This window comes from Harpegnathos saltator, unplaced genomic scaffold, assembly GCF_003227715.2.
Source record: "Harpegnathos saltator strain DR-91 unplaced genomic scaffold, Hsal_v8.6 scaffold295, whole genome shotgun sequence".
Taxonomy (NCBI): domain Eukaryota; kingdom Metazoa; phylum Arthropoda; class Insecta; order Hymenoptera; family Formicidae; genus Harpegnathos; species Harpegnathos saltator.
In genome coordinates this window covers 1,482,209-1,494,484 of record NW_020230089.1, presented here as the reverse complement: position 1 = coordinate 1,494,484, position 12,276 = coordinate 1,482,209, and the positions used below count along the sequence as shown (strand labels likewise).

The following is a 12,276-nucleotide window of genomic DNA, read 5'->3' as shown; positions in this document are numbered from 1 at the left end:
TCTCTCACGTCCAAAGTCTACTTCAGACGATCTGTCACTCGAGATAAGATCCGGAATAGAATTCTACTTGTGAGGAAACAGTTGAAGAATCAGGATTACGTCTTATACATATATGCACGTACATGTACGTATATCTATAAATCTACAAATGTTTCCCGCGTTACGCGTAAAATTATAAATAGAATTCTATCCCGAATACTATCGCGAATTATAGACCGCTTGAAAAGTGAATTCGATAATATATTATATAAGGATAACAATTTGTGTTGTGAGCCACGTACTAGAATATATTTTGCTTTTCGTGAATAAACACATTTAGTATCATTTCCATACAAAATTAATGACGCAGTGTACACTATTGAATTTTTTTTATGTATATAATTTGCACGTGCATGTACAATGAGATGTTAAACAATACGAATAATCGAATATCTCATCTACGTCGCGCAATTATAACTGAATTCTCCAACTAAAATCGATCGTTTCGTCTCTCTTTATCTTGCTGTTTCTTCTCTCTCTTTCTCTTTCTATCTCCCTTTCTCTCTCTCTCTCTCTCTCTCTCTCTCTCTCTCTCTCTCTCTCTCTCTCTCTCTCTATGCTTGCTACTATAATGTATATTTTATACTTTGCCACACAAGATATACAATCGAAGCATATATAAAGTGTAAAAAATAAAATAAAACATTCTGAAAACAAAAGTTCTAAGGCTGATACAAAAGGTCTAACTGGTCTTAACGAAATTTGGCATATCGTTACTGAAACTCTTAACAGATTGATTGAACTACAATAGTGAATGATCGCTGACCTACATCTGTAGTTTTATATGATGATCATAAATCAAATATCTTTAATTGTGCCCATCTTTCTCCAATCTTTATTTTTTCTTTTGACATGATGTTTTTCTTTCTCTTTTTTTTCCCATCGTATCTGTTTTTTTTTCTGTGGACATATGATAAGAATTTACTTAAATATCTCAGCTGCTTTTCAGTGGAATGCATGATGACATGTGCTTGTAAGTTTTTTGTGTGAATCGAATTGTGAGTCAAATTTTCCACAAAAAAACTTACAATCCGTATAATATTATATCTCACAAGGCCATACTTTATACTTTCAATCTATACATACGACGTGCCCGTTCAATTGACGTTACCAAAAACGCACGCAACTTCCTTGTAACAAAAATAGCAAAAAGTTCCGAAGAGTAAAATAAAACAGTTTCTATCTCACAATTTCGTATATTGTTATTTAACAGTATAGATTTTCTTTATGGCCAAGTGTCAACACCAATGTATCTAAATATCATATATATCATATCCAATAAATAAAGTCCATAGGTAACTGTGAACTTCTTCATGACTCTAGTTTTATTGGACATATAAATCATCAGGTTACAAATTCGATCATATAGATACATCAGATTAGTACACCAAAGGGTAAGTCAAACAGTGGTTACTGTCAATATGTTGTCCGTTTTGGGTTAAGAAACGACCAGCAAAGTATATTTCTATTTCTTTACGTTTTAATGTCTTCGCATCAAAAGATTATTAATAATGATCCGATTATTAATAATAATCGTTCTATTTTACATCCGAATTAATCTGTTAGCTACTACTTCATTGGAATTATTGCACACACAATGTCACTATTCCTGGTCTTTTCTCGAGTCAAAATGTAGCAAAATGTACGAAATTCATATTGTCCAAAGAAACGTTCTCTTTTGTATAATTTATCACCTTTCCACATTACTTGAAAAGTTACAAAATGCTTTCGATACGATCAATACAAAATAATACAATAGATAACAAATAATTTCATAAAATTTGTTTTTACTGAGAATTTTTCTTTGAACATTAAACGAATATTACAGTGTGGATAGTATAGCCTGAAATAAAAACATACCTTGATATTTGTAGAATGTCGTCGTACTTTAAAATGGTCAATATGGCATATAATATCCGCGTCTGTAAGTCCTGCAAAAAAAATTGTAAATTGGTGTAATTAGTTTGTTAACATTGTTAATGTTAACAGAACAATGTTAACAGTTAGTTAACATTGTTCAATAACAACAAATTGCTAAGTCAGCAGTGACTAATTACCTAGGCCGCCTTGTAGGTCTGTATCCATAATATGCACTACCGCGAATAATTCCTCTAGTCATACCTCGATAACCCCGGGCACCTCTGGGACCCCTGTAAATGTAGATACGATTAGAAATATTCTCGAAATATTCTTCAAAAATTTGCAAAAAACTTCAATATTTAGATTAGTATTTTTATGAAGTAGCTTTTATCTCTCTGCATTATTATTCAAGTTATTGCATTATTATTACAGTATATTAATTAAAGCATTACCTGTTTGTCATAGAGAAACCAGGCTTATTTGTTCTTTTTGGCATTACTTTAATTTGACGTCCTCTAAACATAGATTCATCCATAGCCATAGCTGTTTGTACTGAGTCGCGTTCAGCAAATTCAATATAAGCAAAACCTTTAGGATGACCATCGAATTTATTACAGAGAATTGTTACTCTATTCACACTGCCACAACCATGAAAATGTTGCTCTAATTCTTCTGCAGTAGCACCATAATCAACCTGCAGTTACGTGAAATAATAAATAAATATTAGTATAAATAGTAGTAAGTCTAATAGTTTATCACACGTTGTATCACATGTACAATATGCGTTACATGATGACATGTGTATAGTATCAAACTTACATTGCCAACATAAATAGATCGATTATCAACTTCCATTTTATCCTCCAAGGACATGTTTAAAGGGCTTGCTGAGAAAATTTAATAATAAATATTGTCATAATAAAAACAATCGTAATATACAATTTCACTTACACATAACAAATATTTATACACATATTTGTTTTAATGAAAAATATAAATTTGTAAACTTACTGATACCAGGTGGGCTACCCATGTTCATTTGTTTATCCACCTCAGATTGAAGTTGTTTTAATTTCTCAGCTTCTTCCTCCATTTCTCGAACTCTTGCTTTTATAGCCTCCAACTCCTAAGTTATAGAAGATATTTAAATTCCAAATAAATATAATTTTCTAAATAAATAATGATATTAAGAAATGATAATAGTTTACAGGATCGTCAACATTTGCTTCATTTATTTCACGCTTTACACCATCACATTGCATAATAGCATCTCCATCTTGACCATTTTCAAGACCATCCAGACCATCAATATGATCAGTAGCTAAGAGATCTGACTCAGACATTTCTGTAATGAGATAACATATGTTAGATTTAAATGAACGCTTTAATTCATAAATAATGAAATATATGGAAATTGCATTTCTGCATATATTCTGTACACTGTAAACTGAAAATTATTGATTAAAATAATATATGTTGTTTATTACTTATATATACATAGTTTATATGCAGTAATTATATTTTCTCTGCTATAAAGCTATAAAAATTGTCTTTTATTCCTAAATTATTTAATTTGTTCAAATTATTCTTAAATTTACTCCTATATAAATTAGTTAAAATACATGTCTACTAAGTATATTTATATCTAAGCTTGTCTCTTGATCCCTATTATAAGCATACTAATTGTCCAGAATCATAACCAATCAAGAGTACCGTCGAACCATGATTCAATAAATTATACTTGCAACTTATCAGAATCAATCACACGATCAGATAAACATAGTGTATGCGAATCCGCGAGTGAAAAAAACATAAATATCGATTATCCTCTCCCACAAGTACTACAAGAGAGGCAATAGAGAATCCAGAATTAAAAGAAAATCGTAGATGCTCCTTGATCGAAATACACATTATTGGGCAATGGAAACAAAGAAAGCAGCAGAGTTTAGGCGCATCATAGTATTATCATGATATGGAATCAGTATGATACAACTATTGCTTATCAAGGATTACGTTACATCAACAAGCAGTCGATATTGTCGATATCTATGCCGGGCAATGGAGAACAATAAACAATGACGTGCAACATGCCTGTGTGAATTTGTAAATTGCCGTGATACACGAACTTTGTTCTCGAGAGACTTGTCTCGTTCCCCGTTCACCTGCCTCAGTAAACTTCGATGAATGACGCGACCACTGTACGCACGAACGATTCAAGCCTGAAAGCCTGGGTTAGTTCCTGCACACAAAACGCGGCAACGCCAAAGAACAAGGCCGGTTTTGCAATATGTCGTATGTCGGTATCGGATATCAAACGCATGCGCACTACGTTATAGGCTATCTTGGAAGTATCGCAAGTCGGCTGTTGTTGCCTTAGGCCTGGTGTATAATAAGTGTTGTAAGCTGTAAGCCGGACAACTGATCAATTATAGCCGATTATTTTTGTAATAATCGACTGTGATTCGCCAATTCTTACGGTTTACAAATTACGACACTTATTGTAGACTAGGCCTTAGCCTATTCTACATTAGTCATAAGTCACAAGCAATTGACCAATCACAGTCGATTATTTTCTTTCTGATCGAAGAATAATCGATTGTAATTGGTTAATTTGCTTGAAAATTGCGACTAATGTAGAATGGGCTTTAAAGATAGTCACATATGTCTTATCTTTTTGAAGAGGGACCCAATTGAACATGGCACAATTGGACACAACCAATTGGAACAAAATTTTATCTGGTAAATTACTAGGTCTAATTATTATACTTTGTATCCAATTGAATCTCTCCCATTTGAATTTATTGGCTCTATGAAGGCTCGTCTACAATAGCAGTAAGAGCAGAGAGAAGAATGAGACCGGCCATATTTCGGGGGATACGGCTAGGCGCATTTTAGATACGCCATCTGACCAAAATGCGCCTAAACTACGTCCGCTAGGCGCACTTTCACGGTGATAAAAGTAAAATGCGCCTAGGTTCGTGTCCGTACTACTTCCATACAATGGATAGTAGATTAGAAAAAGACAGACGACAGACAATCGTTCCGTCTTTGTCTCACTACTGAGCGGCGCGCGGCAGTAAACACGAGGCGAGGTAGCAGCGATCTTATCGCTAAGCGAACATCTCTCCGCTTTTCTTTCATCTTTCACGCTCCAGAGACATCAAAAGACGCGGTAGCGTCTCGTATCAAGGGAACGTGCGAAGCGAGGAATTATTTTTCACGCACGCGAGGTAGCACATGGGAGACTAGACGAGCGTCGACATATTATCTGTTTCTTTCCCGCTCGTCTAGCTTATTGACTGCGTGAGCCGCGAGATTTTTCTCGCTACTCCTATACCTCGCTCTTTCTCTCTCTCTCTCGCTCGTTCTTTCTCTCTCTCGCGCACTTGCTCGCTCTTCCTCTTTTCTCGTGTTCTTACGGCTTGGTTAAATATATTAATTATATGACAATATATATATATAAATAAATGACACATATATAATGTATATGTATATAAAGAATATTTAGTATTAATGCACAAATAAAGAAGAGAGAATTATAATGAGAGACGAAAAGTTAATAGAAATCCACTCTTAGCCAATATATACATCTTTTAAAAATGATTTGTTATTAAAGTATATGACAGAATAATTTATTTATGCTAATAAATTTAAATTAAAAATTAAATGAAATGTTATTTGTTTTGTAAAAGATATTCCATTGTTACATTTTTCTTTTCGTAGCAAAAATAAATTTAGTCTAGTAAAAGAAGAAATTAGTTTTATTATCATATTTCAATTATTATTATTTATTTTTATTTAATTTTACTTTATTATTTAATTTTACGAATAGATAACGTGCATATTGTTGCTCAACGGAAACCGCGAGAAAATGGTGATCTCCGTCAAAAAATAAATGCAAACTTTTTAATAATATAATAATTTTTTTACGTAAGTGTTTGTTTTTATAGTATAACCTGTTAAATTTTATTAATTATTAATTCAGCATGTTATAGTATAAAAAATATATTTTAATATAAAAATTAATGTAATATTAATTGTTTGCATTTGCAAGAAATATGGATAGAACAGGATAGGTTGCAATGATACATAGGAAGAAAAAAGATAGATGGATAAATAGATAGATAGATAGATAGATAGATATAGAGATAGATATAGATGGATAAATAGATAGACAGATAGATGGATAGATAAATAAATAGATAGATGGATAGATAGATATAGAGAAATAGATAGATAGATAGTTAGATAGTATAGAAAAAAAGATAAATAGAAATATAATTATCATTATTATTATTATTAATGTTTTCAGTTTCAAGAGAACATTCGCTTAAACGTAAGTCTTACTTAGGTCCAGTTACGAGTGTTAACACTCGTAAAGTCAGCCGAGTTTTAAACATCTCGTAGAAACAAGTGCTTCAACTCATCAATATAAATGTAGAGGAAAGTAACCGAAACAGCCAAAAACCTCCTACAGAAAGGAAAAGATTTATACGCGCAATAATTATCTATAATTTGCATATATGGGCGTTTATGTAACTATAAGTAATATAAAAGTCATGATAAATTAATGTGGCCGCGCGTTATCTCTGTCGCGTCATTGCTAGAAATCATCCGAACTCTCGAAATTATTTTCTTCCCGAATTATGAATATAAAACAATGTGGAAAGGAAAACAAAGGGGTGAAATGGGGGATGACGACGTCTGCCTTGCAATAACATCGCTGCTAGCTCGCTTCGTCGCGATTGTATTCGCTGGTGATGAGACAAAGACCGATTCTTCGTTTTTATCTAACTAATCTAGCCCGCTCAGGAACATAGCACAGAACAGAACCAAATAATTATGGACATAACACGGAATAGTACCAACAAATCGTGGACATTGGCTTAGTAGTTAATGTCCATGAAAAATGGACCCAGTTGGCGCTTCGAATCAGCCAACTTTTTCATAACGCTGTAAATGCAGCCATGCCCGCTCTCAGGCTTCTCTCTGCTGGTATAAAGCCAGCGGCACACGGTGCTTGTTTTCGTGCTGGATTGCTTGCTGGATGAAAATACTGCGTTTTGATTGGTGCATTTCCATTCATCTTCGGAAATGTACCAATCAGAACGCAGTATTTTCATCCAGCAAGCAATCCAGCACAAAAACAAGCATCGTGTGCCGCTGGCTTAAGAATAAATCCCGTCGCAGCTGGAGAATGGTGTATGGGTATACCTTACTACCTTACTACCTAAAGCCATATACCGAACGAACGAACGAATAAACTCCGAGGAGTCTTTTATTCGCCTTCACGGCGGTTGGATGTGGTTCCAGGAACTACGCATATTTTTGATCTTGGGGACTACGTATACGTTATCTGTTTCTCTTTTCAATTTCCAAAATCGTGATTGGCGTAAGAGGAGTGTAATAACTCCGCTCAAAGCTATATATTGAATGAATGAATGAATAAATCCCGAGCTGACTTTAGAGACCTCGCTGTACGGCAAGAAGAAACAGTATCTCTATGCACATTCTTGGCTCTTTTACATCCTTCATGGGTCCAAATAGTCACGGTTATTCCCACATAGCACGAATGACTATTTGCCGATTGATAGTCGACTATTTTTAGTCAACTTGAAGTCGACTTTTAAAGTCGACGTTTAGCCGACTATTTCCAGGATGATTTTTGTCGACTTTAACTATTGACTGTGAAGTCGACTTAAAATCGACTATTTTGAGACGATTAAAAATCGGTTTTCAGCAAAGCAAAAAGTCGATTAAAAGATATCTTTTCTTAAAATATATAAATTAAACCATTATTCAATGAGAAATTACTTGTCAATAGAAGTCAATTTGATATCGTTTCGGCGTCGATGGACGAGTCATTATATATGTGTGTAGCGAATACAACAGTTGCACAACTGTTTAGTGTTTTGTTGACGTAATTGATCTAGATTTAACAGCAAAGACCAATAATAACTGACTGCTCACGGTTTTTTTCGCTGAATGTAGCCATTGGATATTTAACATATACAAGACGCTAATGAACGCTATTTAACGCTACCGCGCTACCTTAAATAGCGCATAAAGAGCTTCCCAAACACACTCTCAAGCTGCGTTCCGTTTCACGCATATGCGCGTATTTATCTATAGTTCATGTTACGTATACTGTAGGAAATGCGCGTATATGCGTGAAACGAAACGCGGCCTCACTGATCATAGTGTAGTACTAAGTGCAGCCATTGTGGTTTAGGAACACTATTGGTTTTCACCTCGCTCACCACTGCTCACCACCTCATCGTTTTAATCAGAGGTAATCTTTTTTATTTTCTTAATTATATTGTGCCAAATAAAGTTTAACAATATTGTTATATATATTTCTAATAATATGCTTTATATATATGTGTAATAATCGTTATAATTTGTGGCAGAAGTGTAAGCAATTTTCCAGGCAAAAGTATAAAATGTTTTTCATATTTCATGTTTTGATTCATTTATTAGCATCAATTATCGGCACGCGAGTGCTTTCGTCATGTTTTTACTATCGCCCGTAAACGAATAAACGCGTCGCGCGTTATGTAAGATATGTATACGATTTAATCTTGTGCGTCATAACTTCTAAGTGTGTTAATGTCATTAGCGAGCAAAGTCATTAGTATGACTTTTCTTTCATGTTCTTAGTGTTTTCACGTGAAAAATAGTATGAAAATTTTATAACTGCCTAGGCTGCTACATAAGCCTTGTTCGATTTTATTCATAACTGAATTTTTAACTTGGTCGTATAGTCGTATACTTGTCACTAGGCATATTCTATTTTCGACGTTTCCATAAGACAAACGTGTTACAATTTTGTTTCTCTCGAGTATATGAAACTTAGTAACCGATTGTAGCTTTGTGAAAATGTTGACTTAACTTTTTCATCACAATACATGGTCACCGCTGACACAGCGATTACATATACTGTTATTGTGTTTTCAAAAGAGACTGCTTTATATATTGTGGACACTCTTTCGAGCTAGTATTTTACTTATCCTATTTATTTGCAAGCAAGAAATTGGTAAGAAATTAAAATATATAATATTTTCCATATAACATGCAAAATATACTTGCAGGGAGTCAGGGAATCTTTTTCTCATCAGTTATCCGTGCTTCGTATTTGGTAGTCGTAGTATTGTTTCAGCTAAGTTGAGTTTTATGCAGAATAACTGAATATAACGAATTTTTCCCAATAAGTAAAATATTTCACACATTTACCTGTGTATATGTCATTTTAATATAAAGACAACACAAGATATAGTCTTTCCTGCTTAGTGCATAGAGTTCTTGTAGCAAGTTGTATTCTATTAGTATGATTTACTTAGTTTGCTTGTCCTGGACTGGAAAATAATGAGCATAAGCTCTTTTTTGCAACAATCCTGCCATTTTTTGACTAGTAAACATGTTTATTAATTGATTTAATAGTTTCTTTGTTCCCTTATTATTCAGTGTTTGTTCAGTAATTCAGAAGTTCAATTCAGATTTTGTATAACTTTTTTTCAGATTTTATGCCTTTTGACTGCCTTTAACTGCAGAGATATTCGTCATTAAGATCCCAGCACTTTTACTAGGCAGAAGGTAATACAACTGCACAATATTACTAGTAAATTGAATTTTCAGAGGATTTTTTTTGAAAAATATTTATATATATGCACTGTATAATTATGTTTATAGCCGTTTTTTTAAAGATTCACAAAAGCACATCGATCCGCGAAATTGAAGCTTTCATTCAAGAATGGCTACGACGAGCGGGAGACAGAATAAGAGCCCTACTAAAAAAATAAATGGGAATATATTAAGCAATTTAATGTAAAAGATGGAGTTATTTTATTTTTTGTTCACAAAACTCTAATTTTTTTTAATTTACAATTATAACGTATGCATTTATTTTTATCAGATGTTAATTACATGTGTGTACGAATACAAAGACACATTAATATATTTTTATATAAAATATTATATATATATATATAACATATGAAATGTATATATATATAAAATGTTTAATAAATAAAATTAATAAAAATAATTATTTTATATTAATACATATTGTTGTTTATTTTATAATTATATATTTGTTATAATTATTTAAATTCCATTTAACATTTTCAAATACTTGGTAAATTTAATTTTACTATTCTTTAATTGTATTATATATATAACAATATTATACAATTAAAGTATAATAATATTATATCGATAACATTTTTTAGGAATGTCACTATTAAAATAAAAATTTAATAGTTAATGTAAATAAAGTTAAATTGACTACAAATCGACTTATAATCGGCGTAATATTGACTGAAGGCAGACTTAAAGTTGTCATAAAGTCGACTTCTAAGTCGACTTAATAGGTGACTGACGGTCGACTATAGTCGAGTCATTTGTCGGCTGTCAGTCGACTTTAAGTTGCCATTCAATCTGACTTTGAAGTTGACTTTTGACTTTTTCTGCCGACTTGCAGTCGGCTAATAGTCGACTCGGTGCTGTTTGGGTTACAATTTTATCTTTTATCTAAAAAAGAAATAATCAATGCTCTTAACTGATTAACTTTCAGTAAAAAGAAAGAGTAACATTTATTAGATCCTGAGTCATCCTGCATATTATATTGTCACTGGACCAGTAAACATCTATGGAGAGAAAACCAAAGATTATTGTCTTTGATTTGGGTAATTATATATTTTTAATTTGCAGATTGTTTATAATTGCTTAATAAATAAGGAAATGAAATTCTAGACTATACTTTATGGCCATTTTGGGTTCACACTCATTATATTGCTCCATTCAGAAAAAAGTTAGTATATCTTTTGTATAAGTAAATAACTGTACTATATTTTGATCATTGATCTTACTTCGATGAAATCAAATTTTAGATCTGATAAAGTGGTAGATGCGCATGGTAATAATGTAATATACGATCCTGATATACTTTATATCATAAAACGATTATATGAACAAGGATATGAACTTGGCATAGCATCACGTACAAAGGAAATAGAAGGTGCCAAACAACTTTTAAATTTGTTTGGCTGGGACAAATATTTCAAATATGTCGAAATATATCCTGGTACGAAAGTTGCACATTTCTCCAAGTAAGTTTTATAGTCTTTTCATCATTTTATACAGTATCTTTCATAAAATATAAACTAATTGAATATATGTTTTCAGTATCCAGAAGAATTCTAAAGTTCGTTACAGAGATATGCTCTTTTTTGATGATGAGTACAGAAATATTGTGGAAATTGGCAAACTTTCTGTGTATACTGTGTTAGTCACAAATGGTGTGACTCAAGATCTCATAGAAAAGTCTTTGAAAGCATTCAGTAGGCGATGATTGTTTAGAATAACTTTAACTACAAATTTTAATTACAAATTTAATTTATAATTTTTTATAAATGTTTATTTTTATGCAATATAAATTGTCATATATTTTAGAATCATAAATCAATTAAATAGCATACAAAAATCTATACTATCCAATCATCCTTTGATAAAACTGTACTGGACTGTCGATAGTGACATTATCAGTATTATCTTTGCGTATGAATTTTTGAAACTCTGCACAAAGCATTTCTGGACTTTGAATAGCTATATTATTTAAGAGTTTAGCCATTTCGTCTTCAGTTAATGAAGTATGTAAAAGATTTTTTAGTATATTCACATCAAAATCTTTAAAAGGACAACCACCCTCATATGTTGTTCCATTGATACCTGCCTGCAAAGATTATAACATTTAAAAAATGAAATCATTGAATTATTTGAATAAGACTTTAATATTTTTAAAAATTGATACCAACGCAAATTTTACTGCAGTCGGGTGTTTTATAGTTTCTTCGGGATCCTTCTAAACCGTACATATGCCGAATACTATATACAAACTTTTTCTCGTTAGATTGCCAATTGTGCGAACATATTGAAGTACAGGCATGTGGTTTGGAATATTCCTGCTTCCAAAATGTGATCGAGTCATCCAGTTTCATCCCAATCTCTTTTAGGAAGAGGCTGTAGTACAAGCGCGCGTAGTGACTAAGACGATGTCTACTTTTTAATATAGAATGTAAATGGCGCATGCACGGAGGAAATTTTTCCGATTCTGCATCTATGTTTTCGATAGTTACTCTTCCGTGGATAGTACACTCCTTGAAAAGATAAGATTGAACTTTCTGGCTTAAAAACTGTAATCTCAGATCATACTTCACAATATATTGTGCCTGTTTCTTCATAAGATTTAGTTCACTGCTTAAATATGTACTACATAATGATTGAAGTACTCTTTTCCAAGTTGAACAATGTGTAAAAACATATCCATTATTAAGGACTAATTCCCGTTCTTTTACCAAGTCTGGTATTATCTCAAATTTC

General features: G+C 32.4%; 2 protein-coding genes across 6 annotated transcripts; one reads left to right on the top strand and one right to left on the bottom strand.

The window, feature by feature from the left end:
- Positions 1-1,899: 1,899 nt before the first annotated feature.
- Pabp2 (poly(A) binding protein nuclear 1) lies at positions 1,900-4,217 on the bottom strand. 2 transcript variants are annotated; one of them, XM_011150430.3, is made up of 7 exons: positions 3,991-4,217; positions 3,108-3,244; positions 2,911-3,025; positions 2,719-2,786; positions 2,352-2,593; positions 2,097-2,189; positions 1,900-1,970 (listed from the first exon to the last, which is right to left on the bottom strand). In XM_011150430.3, the coding sequence occupies exons 2-7, from the start codon at positions 3,240-3,242 to the stop codon at positions 1,937-1,939; spliced, it is 687 nt and encodes a 228-aa protein (XP_011148732.1). In that variant the 5' UTR covers positions 3,243-3,244; positions 3,991-4,217; the 3' UTR covers positions 1,900-1,936. The 2 variants fall into 2 exon arrangements, with proteins under 2 accessions (XP_011148732.1, XP_025155675.1); XM_025299890.1 differs by having other exon boundaries at positions 4,026-4,217.
- A 3,770-nt stretch (positions 4,218-7,987) lies between these two features.
- Positions 7,988-12,048, top strand: LOC105188795 (magnesium-dependent phosphatase 1). Of its 4 annotated transcripts, none has more exons than XM_025299872.1 (7): positions 8,000-8,191; positions 9,418-9,492; positions 10,498-10,583; positions 10,651-10,708; positions 10,788-11,006; positions 11,083-11,237; positions 11,807-12,048. In XM_025299872.1, exons 3-7 carry the CDS (start codon positions 10,547-10,549, stop codon positions 11,920-11,922), a joined length of 585 nt encoding a protein of 194 aa, XP_025155657.1. In that variant the 5' UTR covers positions 8,000-8,191; positions 9,418-9,492; positions 10,498-10,546; the 3' UTR covers positions 11,923-12,048. The 4 variants fall into 4 exon arrangements, with proteins under 4 accessions (XP_025155658.1, XP_025155657.1, XP_025155655.1 ...); XM_025299870.1 differs by having other exon boundaries at positions 10,472-10,583; XM_025299871.1 differs by lacking the exon at positions 8,000-8,191 and adding an exon at positions 8,258-8,935 and having other exon boundaries at positions 10,472-10,583.
- Positions 12,049-12,276: the final 228 nt, after the last annotated feature.

Excerpts from the sequence above, each read along its gene's own strand:
- LOC105188795 (XM_025299872.1), top strand. The coding sequence starts at position 10,547 with ATGGAGAGAAAACCAAAGATTATTGTCTTTGATTTGG. Across the intron at positions 10,584-10,650 it reads GATTATTGTCTTTGATTTGG|ACTATACTTTATGGCCATTT; the intron begins GTAATTATATAT and ends ATGAAATTCTAG. Across the intron at positions 11,007-11,082 it reads AAAGTTGCACATTTCTCCAA|TATCCAGAAGAATTCTAAAG; the intron begins GTAAGTTTTATA and ends ATATGTTTTCAG.
- Pabp2 (XM_011150430.3), bottom strand. The coding sequence starts at position 3,242 with ATGTCTGAGTCAGATCTCTTAGCTACTGATCATATTGATGGTCTGGAT. Across the intron at positions 2,190-2,351 it reads GGTTTCTCTATGACAAACAG|GGGTCCCAGAGGTGCCCGGG; the intron begins GTAATGCTTTAA and ends CTACATTTACAG. Across the intron at positions 1,971-2,096 it reads AGACCTACAAGGCGGCCTAG|GACTTACAGACGCGGATATT; the intron begins GTAATTAGTCAC and ends TTTTTTTTGCAG.